Source organism: Helianthus annuus, chromosome 7 (assembly GCF_002127325.2).
Source record: "Helianthus annuus cultivar XRQ/B chromosome 7, HanXRQr2.0-SUNRISE, whole genome shotgun sequence".
NCBI classification, from domain to species: Eukaryota; Viridiplantae; Streptophyta; class Magnoliopsida; order Asterales; family Asteraceae; genus Helianthus; species Helianthus annuus.
This window is the reverse complement of record NC_035439.2, coordinates 98,466,629-98,482,835: the sequence shown is the minus strand read 5'-3', so window position 1 is coordinate 98,482,835 and position 16,207 is coordinate 98,466,629. Positions and strand designations below refer to the sequence as shown.

Genomic DNA, 16,207 nt, shown 5'->3' with positions numbered 1-16,207 from the left:
ACTAAATTCATCTCTGTGATGAAAACTGCAAGTTATATAAGGAAAGGATCTATAGTGTATTTGATTTCTATAATCACTAACACGAAAGGAAAAGAATTAAAAGACATTCCAGTAGTATCCCAGTTTTCAGATGTCTTTCCAGAAGAATTGCCAGGACTACCACCTGACAGGGAAGTTGAATTCAGAATTCACCTGCCACCAGGAACAACACCAATTGCCAAAGCACCTTATCGTTTGGCACCCGCTGAAATGCAAGAACTGAAGAAACAATTAGACGAATTGTTGGAGAAGGGATTTATACAGCCAAGCTCATCACCATGGGGAGCACCGATTTTATTCGTTAAAAAGAAGGACGGATCAATGCGTATGTGCATTGACTACCGTGAATTAAACAAAGTCACGATTAAGAATCGGTATCCATTACCGAGGATCGATGATTTGTTCGATCAACTTCAGGGAGCTCGATTTTTCTCGAAAATCGATTTAAGATCAGGATATCATTAATTAAAGGTACAGGAAGAGGACATTCCTAAAACCGCATTCAGAACAAGGTATGGTCATTATGAATTTACTGTCATGCCATTTGGTTTAACCAATGCCCCAGCTGCATTTATGGACATGATGAACCGAATATGTAAGCCATATTTGGATAAATTCATAATTGTCTTCATAGATGATATTCTAATTTACTCTAAAAGTAAAGAGGAGCATGCAAAGCATTTGCAATTACTTTTAAGTTTATTGAGAAAAGAAAAGCTTTATGCTAAGTTTTCAAAGTGTGAATTTTGGTTAGAACAGGTGCAATTCCTTGGACATTTAGTTAACCATGAAGGAATTCATGTAGATCTAACAAAGATCAAGGCAATTACCAAATGGAAAACCCCAGAGTCACCAACTGAGGTTAGAAGTTTCTTAGGATTGGCCGGTTATTATAGAAGATTTATCCGAGATTTTTCTAGAATAGCCATCCCTTTAACAAAGTTAACCTGTAAATCTGTTAAATTTGAATGGGGACCAAAACAAGAAGAAGCCTTTAGAATCCTTAAGCAAAGATTAACCCATACACCCATATTAGCGTTACCAGAAGGAAATGAAGACTTTGTAGTCTTTTGTGACACTTCAAAGTTAGGATATGGATGTGTATTAATGCAACGTCAAAAGGTTATAGCTTATGCCTCCAGACAACTTAAGAGTCATGAAGAAAATTATTCAACCCATGATTTGGAATTAGGAGCTATAATTTTTGCCCTTAAGATTTGGAGATATTACCTTTATGGTAGTAAGTTTACCGTTTTTACAGATCATAAAAGTTTAAGATATGTCTTCGGGCAAAAAGAACTGAATATGAGGCAAAGACGATAGATGGAGTTACTTAGTGATTATGATTGTGATATCCAGTATCATACAGGAAAAGCCAATGTGGTGGCTGATGCTTTAAGTCGAAAGTATCACGAAAAGCCAAAAAGGGTACGTTCTCTTAAATTAAATCTACAAGTAGATTTAAACGATCAGATTAGAAAAGCACAAGAATCAGTAACCAAGGAGGATACTGAAAGATTAAAAGGAATGATTAAGGAATTAGAACAAGGAACAGATGGAATTTGGAGATTCCATAAAAAGAGAATGTGGATACCTAAATTAGGAAATTTACGTCACCGTATATTAGAAGAAGCTCATAAGTCTAAATATACGATGCATCCAGGAGGTAATAAAATGTACGAGGATTTAAGGAAAAATTTCTGGTGGATAGGAATGAAAAAGGATGTAGCAGCCTATGTTTCTAAATGTTTAATTTGCTCACAAGTTAAAGCTGAACATCAGAAACCCTCAGGATTGTTACAACAATTAGAAATGCCAGTCTGGAAATGGGAATTGATAACAATGGATTTTGTTACCAAATTACCCAAAACAAGAAAAGGTAATAATACAATCTGGGTGATTGTAGATAGGCTAACCAAATCAGCTCATTTCTTACCAATGAAGGAAACCTTTAGTATGGAACAATTAGCCAAATTGTATGTAAAAGAAATCTTTTCTTTACATGGCATTCCTTTATCAATTGTTTCCGATAGAGATAGCCGTTTTACTTCTCATTTTTGATCAAGTTTCCAAAAAGCAATGGGAACCAAGTTGAATTTAAGCACAGCTTATCATCTTCAAACAGACGGGCAAAGCGAAAGGACAATCCAGACGATGGAAGACATGCTTAGAGCTTATGTAATTGATTTCGGAGGTAATTGGGACGAACACTTACCTTTAATAGAATTTTCTTATAATAACAGTTATCACACCGGTATCAATGCTGCACCATTCGAAGCACTTTATGGACGAAAGTGCAGAACCCCAGTCTGTTGGGCAGAAATTGGGGAAAAACAATTATCTGGACCTGAAATAGTACAAGAAACAACTGACAAAATCATTCAAATCAAAGAACGACTGAAAGCATCACGTGATCGACAAAAGAGCTATGCTGATAACAGACGCAAACCATTAGAATTTCAAGTAGGAGATAGAGTATTATTAAAAGTCTCTCCTTGGAAAGAAGTGGTAAGATTCATTAAAAGAGGAAAGCTTAGTCCCAGGTATATTGGACCTTTCAAAATTCTTAAAAGAATAGGACCTGTAGCCTATCAGCTACAACTGCCAGAGGAAATGGCAGGAATACATGATGTATTTCATGTATCTAATCTCAAAAAGTGTCTAGCTGATGAATCACTCGTAGTACCTCTCAAGGATATAGAGGTTAATGAACAACTCAAATTTGTAGATAGGCCTCTACAAATTGAAGATATGAAAATTAAAAATATCAAGCATAAGAGATTAATTCTGGTCAAAGTAAAGTGGGACTCCAAAAGAGGACCTGAATACACATGGGAGCTTGAATCAGAAATGCAAAAGAAATATCCACACTTGTTTCAGTAGATCTCGAGGATGAGCTCTAAAACAAGGTAGGGAGGATATAACAACCCTCGGTAAAACTGACACCCTCATAAATTTTCGACACCCTAATATATTTTAAAATGTCTCAATATGTTTTTATATGCACCCCGTATGTGAAAACCGAGCCCAAAGTAGAATATAATACATAAAATAAATTAAAAACTCTAAATCTTAAGTTGAGGCGGGCCGCGTATGACTTCACCTCAACTTAACGCGGGCCGCGTTAGGATGTAACTGGACTCCGCTGAATTCTTTAGCTCATGCGGGCCGCGTACGTGTTCGTTTAAGTTAATGCGGGCCGCGAGTGTCCTGAATTGTGGCACGACCCTGAGCTGACACGTGTCAACATCGTGTCGAACCTAGTTGATGACCGGGCAAAGCTATACGTTGACCGGAGGTTGACGCGGGCCGCGTAAGGGTTAGCCTTACTTAACGCGGGCCGCGTGGAGACGCGATTACAGCCCTATATAAAGAGGGCAACGGGCCTCAGTCTGTTCGCTCATTTCTTTCTTTCTTTCTTAATTTTCTGTAGTGGCGTTACTATACCCGGGCATTATACCCCCTAAATTAGCGAGGTTCTGCTACGATGTAAGTATTATAACCCCTGGAGACGTATTAGATACGCTGCCCGATTGATCTAGGGTTCCGTAACGGCTGTCGTGGTTCTGCCCGACGTAGTCGTTGGAATGCCGTCTCGGGGAGGGTATTACTAATGTTAAAAAGGGTTATTGTACTAACACACGTGCATTTGTGTAATTTATAGATATTCACCAGGAAACCCTAAAGAATAACCTAAGACAGCAATGTGAGTAATCCTCTTTTTGTTAAATGTTTTTACAAAACCTCACTAAATTAAATATATACAAAGCAGTTATTGAGTATTTGTAAGAATACAATTACAGTCGGTAAATTTTGGGTTTTGTATACAAAATTTGTTACCACCTGGTAAAGGAGTAACATGACCATAAGTCGGAACGACATTACCGTGTGGTGGTAATTGATATAACTTGGAAACAAATGTAATTGCGGATGCGCCCTCAATACTGTTCACTGTGAAATTGTTTTTATATAAACTTGATTAAACTGGGATTCACTCACCAGTATTTCCCACTGACAAAATGTTTTTAAAACGCGTTTCAGGTAACAATATGTGAAAGCCAAATAGAAGCCAGCTGGACAGCACTGAAGGCTTGGAAAAGTGGCAATAAAGTTACCTAAGAACAAAAGAGATGTTTTTAATAAATAAATAGGATTCATTCCTATGAAACGTGTGTATTGAAAACTTGGGTTTTACCCATATGTTTAATATTATTAAACGAGGTGGTTTACTCTGATTTAACATTTCCTAACTACGGTCCTGATGAAAATTTCCGCTGCCAAATTGAATAAATAAACGTGATACCACCGAAACTGGCTCACGACCGCCCGTTCCCCGGAAACTAGGGATCGGGGGCTGTGACAACTCGGTACATCCAGGTTCGGATAAAATGTACCACGATCTCAGAACTACGTATTGGTGGCCTAGCATGAAGACCCACATTGCAACTTACGTCGGCAAGTGTTTGACTTGCGCGAGAGTCAAGTTGGAATACCAGAAACCATCAGGCCTACTTCAGCAACCCAAGATACCACAGTGGAAATGGGAGGAAATTTCCATGGATTTCATTACTGGCCTACCTAGATCCCAGCGTGGGAACGATACTATTTGGGTGATCGTCGATCGACTCATAAAGTCTGCTCATTTCTTGGCAATCAAAGAAACGGACAAGTTCTCCACATTAGCAGACATCTACTTGAAGGAAGTGGTCTCGAGGCACGGGGTGCCCACCTCTATCATTTCGGATCGCGATGCACGATTCACTTCAGAACTGTGGCAAGCGATGCACAAATCTTTTGGCTCTCGATTAGACATGAGCACAGCTTATCACCCTCAGACGGATGGACAGTCTGAGCGCACGATTCAAACCTTAGAAGACATGCTTCGGGCATGTGTTATCGATTTCGGCAACAGCTGGGAAAAGCATCTCCCTTTAGTGGAGTTCTCGTACAATAACAGTTACCATACCAGCATCCAAGCCGCTCCATTCGAGGCATTGTACGGACGTAAATGTCGGTCACCTCTCTGTTGGGCAGAGGTGGGGGATAGTCAAATCACAGGACCAGAAATGGTAGTTGATGCTACTGAATGGATTGCACAGATACGGCAATGCATGACGGTGGCTCGTGACCGTCAGAAAAGTTACGCTGATAAGCGCAGGAAACCACTCGAGTTTCAAGTTGGGGATCGAGTGCTACTCAAAGTCTCACCCTGGAAGGGTGTGGTTCGTTTTGGTAAACGGGGTAAACTCAATCCGCGGTATGTCGGACCATTCGAGATCATAGAAAGAATAGGCAAAGTGGCCTACAAACTAAACCTACCAGCAGAACTCGGTGCAGTTCACAACGTCTTTCACGTGTCGAATCTGAAGAAGTGTCTGTCAGATGAGACCCTCATAGTTCCTTTGAAGGAGCTCACTATCGACGAACAGTTACACTTCGTCGAGGAACCAGTTGAAATCACGGACCGGGATGTTAAGGTCCTCAAGAACACGAGAATCCCTCTTGTTCGAGTTCGTTGGAACTCCCGTCGTGGCCCAGAGTTCACCTGGGAACGAGAAGATCAAATGAAACAGAAGTACCCCCAATTGTTTGCGAATAGTACAACCACTACTGAGGCTGAAGCTACCACGGAATTTCGGGATGAAATTCCAGATCAACGGGGGAAGGATGTGACACCCCAAGAAAACCATGCAACTTAACTAGCTTCCTCAGTGAGTACGTACCAAATTTCGGGACGAAATTTCTTTTAAGTTGGGGATAATGTGACAACTCGTATTTCGAACCTATCTTTGTGCAACATTATGTAATTACGTGAATTTTTTTATTAATTGAATGTTATGATTATGTGTTGTGTGTATTGAATGTTTGTATTAAACGAGCCCAAACCGCACAAGACTCACCCAATCGCACAAGCCCATTCGGGCCTTACTCTTTGTATTCGGATCAAGGGCAGCCCATGATGGGTTCGGCCCACTTCAATTGCACGCATAACACTAGGAGGTAGGGGTATACTCCTCATTAGTTGCAAAACATTTTACACACACAAACCCTACACGCTCTCCTTCTCTCTCGTGAAGCCGACGGCAACACCTCTCCCCCTCGAAGCTTTTTGTGTTCATATCCATCCTTGTCCTCACCTCTAACCGGTTAGTGTTATGATTATTGATTGGTTGTTGCATGATGTTGTGGTATGTATGATTTACATGAGGATTTAGAGAGGTAAACTGTTAATGTTGATGATCATAATAATCGGCTCACATGTACGTTTGAAAGTGTTCATAGGAGTTGGATTTGTATGATGATGATCTAGAACTGTTTGTGTGTAATCGGTTTCCATGAAAGTGTATTTGGATATTGCTAGCTAGGATGCATGTTAGTAAACGAGACCTTGAATCTGTTAGATTACTATGCATGGTTAATATGATGAACCGGTTAGGGTTCATATGAATTTCATGATAATAACCCTTGTTTGATCGAATATTGGCTTGAAGGGAAACTGTTAATTGATAATTGTAAATATGGAAGTTATTTAGTTGGTCAAACGAATTGATTGAAATTGTAACTGATGTGCATGATTTTTGGAATGTTATAACTAATCGCACAAGAAGTCCATTCGCACAAGTTGGTCAGTCGCACAAGGGGTCCTCAGTCGTACAAGATTATTGGATCGCACAAGTTGTTTAACGGATTGGGCCAGGTAGACAGGTTGGGCTGGACTTGTTCCAATCGCACAACCCAAAATGGATCGCACAAGTCGGTTGGATCGCACAAGCCATCCGGATCGTACAATCTCATCCGGATCGCACAAGACTTTTACATGTTATTAGATTGGGCCGCGTATTTTATGTTTGGGCTTTGGACTAGTTGGGCCGGGAGTTTAACTGAATCGCACAACATGTTGTGGATCGCACAAGGCTGTGCTGAACGCACAACATGTTGGGCCGCCTGTTTATTGGGCTTTACCTTTGGATCGTACAAGTATCAGATGTTATGTCTACTAATATATTAACGTGCATTATGTGTTAGCTATGATCAATGCGTGTTCTTAATCTGCTAGCTTATGTGATACTTATGTGCACTACTCGAAACCAAAACCTGACTTGTATGGTAACCATGTTAGGACGTGGTTGACCACTAGCAGCTAGACTTGACCTTCTGTGTATCTGCCGAGCAAACCAAGGTGAGTTCACACTCTTACCAAGGCATGGGGTTCCCAGGGTCGGGAATGGGTTTGGAAGATTTCTTATACTTAAGGCATTATCGGGATTACGTACTTTAGGCCTCGGGAGAGGGATGTTGTTGATAAATACTGCTAGACTAGTGATACAAATACTCCTCTTCGCACACACGCCGGGAATGGCTGCGATAATAGAACTAATCTTCGCACACATGCCTGGAATGGCTGCGAACCAAACACTAAACTTCGCACACATGCCGGGTGGGCTGCGATACAAATATACCTAGTCTAGAATACTTGGGAAATTCCCACTAATCTTCGCAAACATGCCTAGAGGGCTGCGATACAAGTGCATACGAAACATGATCCACTAAACAAACATACGGTTTACAATACTATTACTATAACTTAACAACCAACTGTGAACTCGCTCAACTAGTTGTTGACTCTCTGTTACATGCCTTGCAGGACCTTAGGTATACATGGAGCTTGCACGGGAGGCACAGTCGTTGTGGACATGGATCATGGACGTTTTGATAAACACTTATGACAGTTGAAAACTTATTAGTTACGTTGGATTTTATACTATGCTTCCGCTACTTAAACTATGTTATTTGAACACCTTTCATATTGTGGGTTGATATACACTTACGTTTATTATTACTTATTATGTTCGATATGATTGGTGGCTTGATCCTGGTCATGTCACGCCTCCAAGTGGTGGTACTCCGCGGGTGGATTTTGGGGGTGTGACATTACGCATCTTAAGGACGAGTTGGACAGGTTGGGTTGGCTGTACTGATGAATGTTGGCGGAGTTCACATTAAAACAAATTAGATTTTATTTTCCTAGGAGTCCAAATAATAATACGGGTCATAACAGGTTCTACTGGAATAAGATTTCAGTTCCAAAAGTTAGTTGTTTTGTTCAGACAGTGGACAACGGCAAGATTCCAACGGCTATGGACCTTGTGGCGAGGGCCGTTGAGATGGGAAATGTCCCATGTATGGTATACGAGAGGAGACTGCAGATCATTTACTTGCAGGTTGTATAAGTGCTACAGCGATATGTTGGAGCATGCTCTTAAAATGAACAAACCAGCAAAGGAGAACCCTATTATCTAAGTGTTTTTCTTAATGACCATTTGGAAGATGTGTATGTGTCGAAATGACAAGGTTTTTAGAGGAAAAGTATGTCCTGATGCAAAAGTTTTGTTAGAGGAAAACTCTATTCTTGATGACCATTTGGAAGATGCAGACGCGTCAAAGTGTGGGTCTGTCCTTGAATAGCTGGAGCAATTTTGATGTTGGTTTGTGACGTTCCTGCGGGTTTTTAGCATTATTATTATTTTTTTTGGGTTATGTACGTTTATTTTTGTGTTTTTTGGGGTTGTATGCTCTATCTTAGCTTCTGGCTAAGATGGAGTTTGTGAGGTTCTTAAATAAATTTGTCTCCTTTGATTGGGCAAAAATAATGTTATAAAGTTTTATGTTTGTTATTAATTATTAATTAATTAATTCTAAATGTATATATTTTATTTGTTCACCCTCCTCAGACTCTACCTTAACTTTGCTATTGGTGGGATATACTCAGTATGATGATGATATATTTTATTTGTTGTAAACAGTTGGTGAGTGGAGATCAGCAAGCATGTGTTAATTTTTTTTGGAAAAGGGGTATACAAGGAACATGACAAATGATAGTGTCAATTATAGTTGTAGAAGCCTCGATCTTAGCGACCTTGAGAATGCTATGATTGGTGCTTTTGCAGGTAATTTGCTATTTTAAAAGATTTATTTGATTGGTCTTCAATGTTATTTTATTTTCAAGTAATTTGCTATATTAAAAATTGGATCGAAGGTAGCCCCTTTTGGCTTTCACAAGTTTGATGTGTGTAGATGGAGTTCACAGTTTTAACCTATTTACCTATGAATTGTCTAAAAATTTTAAAAGAACTATCGAATGAGTAAAGTTTAAAAAATTGTGTGAATTATCGAATGATATAAAGTTTAAAAAGTGTCCAATTTTTTTTAAAAAGAATTGTTGAATGAGTAAACTTTTAACCACTTGCTTTCACAAGCTTGATGTGTGGTGAGTGGCTTATTTATGTTTGTGAGTTATAATTTTACTTTAATTTTTTTTTCCTTATTTAATGTATAATATGTGATTTTACACACTTATGTATATTATATAATGGATTCTAAACACACCGGAGTGATTTAAGGTATTTTTTTCTTAAAACGATATGAAAATGGTTTTGATATTATTGCCGGTTAAAATTTTGTTTATTTCTTTATCAAGGGTTAAAACACGAGATGGAGTAAAGCTACTAATAATTGACAACGACGGTAAACCGACTAATAAAACAACTAACATTATTTATAAAGAGATGTTCAATGAGTTGTGATTTTTTTTTTCTATTTATGTATTTCAATTATTTCGTGTACTCTCTAACATTTTTGTTAATATCTCAACGTATATAAAATTATAATTTTTACTTCACAATTTTAAACGACTTAGTTTTCATGTTTAGTCACCCGTGTGTTACACGGGTACTTAGACTAGTTAAAAATATATATATAAATACGACATTATATTCTCCAAAGTGAAAAAAGGGTTTTCTGTTTTGTTTTAGAGAGATCGATCGTCTCCTGCAAAGCGATAAAGGTGAGTACTCTAATCTCCCCAAAATGTCAATTTGATCTTTGATTATCAGTCGTTTTGTTTCACGGTTTGTATAATTCTTTCAATTTCGTTTCCTTTTCATGTGGATATTATTGTTTACAGCATGGTTTTAATTAAAAAAAGATTTCTGTTGATTGTTTCCAATTTCATTGGACTTAATTAATGTCTCTAGGATTCTCGAGTTTGGTTTTGCACACCACATGTTTGATGAAATGCCACATAGAGCACCACACTGTTATGAATTATAGTTTCACTATCATTGTCTTTATATTCAGAGAATTTTATATTTGTTCTTTCAGTTTTGTTGGAAACCCTAGCTGCTAGTGGAATTGGAGAGATGGATCGGATTTCACACCTTCCTGAATCTATTGTTCATCACATTCTCTCCTTTCTTAAGAATACTCCTGCAGAGCTTGTTCGAATGAGTGTATTGTCCAAGTCCTGGTTTAATCTAACCGCTTCTTTCCCCTTTTTAGATTTCAATATCCGTTATTTTAGAACTCGAGAAAGTTTTTTCAAGTATGTTGAGTATGCCACCTCTAGATTTTGCCATCATAATCTCACCGCACACACGTTCTTGCTCTATACAGAAATCCAGGAGTCTGCAGAGTTAGATGTTGTTAACAGATGCCTTGAATTAGTTCTTAAGAATGGCGTCAGAGAGTTGGTGATAAGTTTTACCTACTCGTCATTAGATTTTCCAAAGTACCGTTTGCCTAACATACTCTTATCTGTTTCCGTATTAGAATCTTTGACCATATGTGACTGTGACTTACCTTCTTCATTGATGCTTGATGCTATCAACTTTAAATCTTTGATCCAGTTGAAACTTATAATGGTCCCCTTAAATGATGAAGTGATCACGTATCTCGCCACTAGTTGTCCTCTTCTACAAGTACTCGATATTGACGGTTGTAGTGGTTTCAAAAGAGTTTGTGTTTATGGCCATCAAAATCTTCAAAAACTTAGAATTATATATGACACTCCACTTGAGAGAATAGATATTGAAGCTCCAAATCTATCTAGTCTTACGATGGAAGATGAGGATGATATAGGGGCACCACGAATGAACTTGGCTTCATGCAAAAACCTAACAACAGTGTCTTACTTTGGGTGTCTTTCACCATACTTGAGTTTTGCTGACTTTGTATCCAGTTTCCCCTTCATTGAAAATTTGTATTTGGCTATTAATTATAATTGCAACATCCTCAAGTTGTCAAGCCCTTCCTTAAGGACATTCATGTTACATTCAATGTGTGATTTCGAAGATATTGAGTTCATTACACCCAATTTAGTTTTCTTTTCTTACCCTTGTGGTTCTTATTCTACCTGGCATACGGCAATGCATTCAACCCATTTGAAAGCATCTATGCAATGTTATCCCAATGGTTATACATCCGGACTTTGTTTCCAGAAGTTAAGGCGACTTTTGGACAAGCAAAATGGGTTCAAAGTTTTGAACTTGTATATTAATGCTTTCCATAGTCAGGTTAGTTTCTTTGATAAATCTTTTATGAATTACCTTGTTGTGAACAATCATATAAATTATTAATGTCTCAACAAAGTGTATACTCACTCCGATTGTCTTGCAGACCTTCACAGAGTTAGAGAAGCTAAAGGCGATTGAATTGCCACCTTATGAACTCGAGCATGTTGAGCTAAAACTAGACACCAGTGAAGAATCATCAGCTCATGTTGCTTTTGTAAACGTTGTACTTTGGTGTTGCCGTCCTCGTTCTCTAACTTTAAGATCATCCGTTCCTTTTGAAGAACAAAGTGATGTTGTCGAGGTGAGACTTATTATTTGATGACTTATTCAGTATTCTTTATTGCACTTCAACGTTGTTTAGATCCTGTTTATATACCACAATTATGTAGTGATATTATCTTTTCTATTTGTTATTTTTCTGCAGTTTACATACAAGAAACTGCTTGAACAAGTAGATCAAGGCCATACCAAAATTCAGATTGTGTCGCCTTCCTCTTCCGAAGCCCAAAAGCACTTGATGGACTTGAAGTCGTTGTCAATGGCGTCACCTCGTGAAGGAAAAGCAATTAGCTTCATAAAGGAAGAAGGTACACCTTTTTAATGAGCTAATTTAGAAGTCTTATCAGTCAAGACTAAGGTAGGGAAGTTATTAGTGAAAACTGATAAATTTGAACAAATTGCAGTTAACCTGTCATAAGAATGCTACTTTTTGATATTTAATATGTAGTGATGTTTTGAATCATGACTATTTACTTTGAGAGCTTTTGCTTCATTACTGATTGTTCAGATTACATAGCTCCAGTTCTTATTTACTTGGCCCGGCAAAACAAGCAAGTTGGTTGGGTAACAGTTTAAACGGGTCAATTAGAAAAATAAAAGTTTCAACTGACTAATATGATAATTATAGCAGTTATATCTAATAATTAGCTTCTTGTGCAGCCATTGCTTTCTTGCAAATTATATTTTATATCTCTGTTAGGTTTAAAATGCTTTCTCAACATGACTATTATATAAAAAGTTTATATTATACATGTCTCTTGCAAAGTAATTATAGCAGTTACCGCTCTATACTTTTCTAGTTTTCTTGCCTTGTTGTGTCCCAAATTTGAGCCTTTATTGTCTTTCCTTTAACCAGTTTTTGAAATTTTGGTTTAGCAAACTTGAACTAGAGGTGGCAAAAAGAATGGGTCGGGTCGTTCGGGTCAGTATGTAACATTTTATTTTGTATCGGTTGAGATAGGTTGGCTTGATCCAAAACACTTATTATCTAAAATTAATACCTTTTAATATAGAATCAGGATTTCATACATTTACTCAAGCTATAGTTTATCAAATAATAATAGTAAAATCATAATAAATAATAAATCTATGTTAACAAGTTCTTTTTCAGCTTGAGAAAGTTTCACTTTGATGGAAGTTGAACAAATATTTTAGTGAAAAAGTTTACAAATTGTTATTTAAGGGACATTTTGCTTACACTAATCACATCAATCCATCTTATATATAGAACATAAGTACTTAGGAGGATTAAGGTAGTTTCGTTTCATCCTATTCACCAGCTCTAAGTGTGACCGACTAGCATTAAAGATAATGTTACAGTAGTTAAACTATAAGTCGGCCGTTCAAAAGAAAAAAAAACTATAAGTTGCTTGAAACAGAACTAAAAAATATCAAACTATCATTCACCCATTTTGCAAGAAACCAAATCAAGAAATGAAGGAGATTGATATATCTAAATAAAATAGCATGCGATTTGATTGAATTGAAACAACTGGCCCGATTCGAGATGGGCAAAATCTCGAGTACAATACGAAATTAAGTTGATAAAAAAACTAGAATGAAAATAACGAAGTAACAAAGCCTGCCAAAACATCTTTTCCAATTAACTGCTCCTGAAATTGTGCTTGTTAACCGCTCCCCACCACTCCAGTATCTCGTAGATATTCTGACCCAGTGGGTCTACCCAATAACCAAACACCAAATTGAGCTGACCCATTTCATTCGATTCGACCCTTTTCGTATGTCTCCTTGTATAAACCTTTATCAGAGCTGTATCATTACTTCCCTCCTCGTAAAAAGCCTTGTCCTCAAGGCGAAAGTTTGGAAATTGGTCAGCAAACAGATCATAGGACTCCCATGTGGCCTCTTCGATGGGACGATTGCACCAAGTAATTTATAACTCTGGCACCCGTTGACCTGCCTCAGAAATCCAGCGATGAGCAATGACAGTACTTGGCTGTAAGTCGATTTCCCAGTCTTTAGTAATTGGTAATGGACTGCTCGGGGCAGAAATTGAAGGCCCATATGCAGGTTTGAGCATCGATACATGGAACACAGGGTGAATGCGAGCATCAAGGGGCAAGTCCACTTCATATGCAACAGGACCAATTACACGTTTGATACGATATGGGCCAAAGAACCTGGGAGATAACTTCTCATAACGTCGTTTAGCTAAGCTTTTCTGTCGATAAGGCTGGATTTTTAAGAAAACAGAGTCACCAACCTTATAAGTCTGATCTCTTCGTTTAGTATTAGCTTGATTCCTCATACGATCTTGGGCTTTTTGTAAATTGCTACGAAGAAGTTTTAACATGTCTCTATCAAGGAGCTGTTGTTCCAGAGCTGCATTTTTTGTTTCCCCATTAACATATGGCAATAAAGATGGTGGTTCTCTGCCATAAACCACTCGAAACGGCGTGGTACCCGCAGAGGTGTAATAGCCGGTATTATATGAGTATTCTGCCCAAGCTAAATAAGCACTCCATTTGGTGGGTTGCTCATGGGCAAAACAACGTAAATAGGCTTCAAGACATCGATTCAGCACCTCCGTTTGGCCATCTGTCTGCGGGTGGTGGCTGGTACTTAGCTGTAGTTTCGTCTGACTCGGGCGGAATAATTCCTTCTAGAAATTACTAATGAAAACCACATCTCGGTCAGACACAATAGACACAGGAAAACCATGTAGTCGCACGATCTCCTTACAAAAGATGTATGCCACCCCTTTTGTTGTGAATGGATGCGAAAGACCAATGAAATGGGCGTATTTGCTGAGACGATCCACCACCACTAAAATCGTATCAGACCGATTTGACATGGGCAATCCCACAATGAAATCCATAGAAAGATCCTCCCAAATCTGGGTAGGAATGGGTAAGGGCTGTGGCAAACCGGCAGGTGATAAAGTTTGATACTTTTGCTGTTGGCATGCCAAACACTGCTGAACATACCTGCAAACTTCTTGTTTCATGTGGGGCCAGTAATATTGAGCAAAGAGTCGTTTCATAGTTTTTAAGAACCCGCCATGATCACCCACCAGAGTATCATGCGCTTCTTGCAACAACTTTAGCTTAAGGGTGGTTATATCTGGGACTACCAACCTGCCTTTGTAGAATAGGAGCTGATTGACCAGCGAATAACCAGGGACAGAAGATGGATCGGCTGCAACTTGCTGCAACAATGCATTAGTAAAAGGATCTTCTGTTAGGCCATTTCTAATCTCTGTGAATTCTACACAATACGGAACCGTGATAGTGAGTAGCTCGCTGAAATGTGGTCGACGAGATAGGGCATCGGCGCCTTTGTTTTCTTTGTCTGCTCGATGGGTAATCGTGAAGTCATAGGGCATAAGTTTCAGTAGTAACCGTTGCTGCTCCCTTGTGGTAATCCTTTGTTCCAATAAAAATTCTAGAGTTTAATGGTCGGTGCGAATATCGAAATGACGACCAAGTAAGTAATGGTTCCATTTTTGCACAGCCAATACCAAGGCTAGTAACTCCCGATCATAGGCCGATTTGAAACGGTTAGAAGGAGAAAAACCCTTGCTAAAATAAAGCTACTGAATGACCTTCTTGAGACAATATAGCTCCCACTCCGTCTGATGAAGCATCACACTCGACAACAAAAGTCTTGGAAAAATCAGGTAAACGGAAGATCGGGGTGGACAGCAGCGCTTGTTTCAGTTTGTTAAAAGTAATGAGAGCTTCTTTCGACCAGATAAATCCATCCTTTTTTGTGAGATTAGTGAGAGGATGAGCAATTAAACCATAATTTCGCACAAACCGCCGATAATGCCTGGTCAGCCCAAGAAACCCTCTCACTTCCCGAACGTTTGTAGGAATGGGCCAAGATTGCACCGCCAAAATATTTTCTTGTTCTACTTGGACCCCCGCTGATGTGATAACATGCCCTAAGAACACCACCCTCGCTTGCCCGAAGCAACATTTTGATAACTTGGCAAAAAATTGATTCGCTTGTAGTAGTTTCAGGGTCTGTTGCAGGTGTAGAACATGCTGCTCCATGCTAAGGCTGTAAATTAAAATATCATCGAAGAAAACAAGTATAAATTGGCATAAAAACGGACGAAATAAATCGTTCATAACAGCCTGAAAAGTGGAAGGAGCTTTTGTCAGCCCAAAAGGCATGACTTTAAACTCATAGTGGTCCGAATGAGTTCTGAATGCAGTCTTTGGCTCTTTGCAATGTCTTGGTCCCGTACTCTAATTTGATAATATCACGAACGTAAATCCAGCTTAGAAAAAACCTTAGCCCCATAAAGTTCATCCAATAGTTCATCAATATTAGGAATAGGATACTTATCAGCGATAGTGATCTTGTTAAGAGCTCGGTAGTCAACACACATTCTCCAGGAATTGCATTCACCAACAGAACTCGACTAGAAAATGGACCGGTACTCGGTCTGATAAACTCGGCTTGCAAGAGTTGTTCAACTTGCTTCTCAATCTCGGTTTTTTGTGAGTAGGGGTAACGGTACGGGCGAATATTAGTGTGACACCCCAGGAAAACCGGGAAAACCATGC

At 38.7% G+C, this 16,207-nt stretch overlaps 1 protein-coding gene across 1 annotated transcript; it reads left to right on the top strand.

The window, feature by feature from the left end:
• Positions 1-9,836: 9,836 nt before the first annotated feature.
• On the top strand, positions 9,837-12,132 carry LOC110868198 (F-box/LRR-repeat protein At4g14096-like). The gene is made up of 4 exons (XM_022117300.2): positions 9,837-9,883; positions 10,201-11,390; positions 11,494-11,691; positions 11,815-12,132. Exons 2-4 carry the CDS (start codon positions 10,239-10,241, stop codon positions 11,989-11,991), a joined length of 1,527 nt encoding a protein of 508 aa, XP_021972992.1. The 5' UTR covers positions 9,837-9,883; positions 10,201-10,238; the 3' UTR covers positions 11,992-12,132.
• Positions 12,133-16,207: the final 4,075 nt, after the last annotated feature.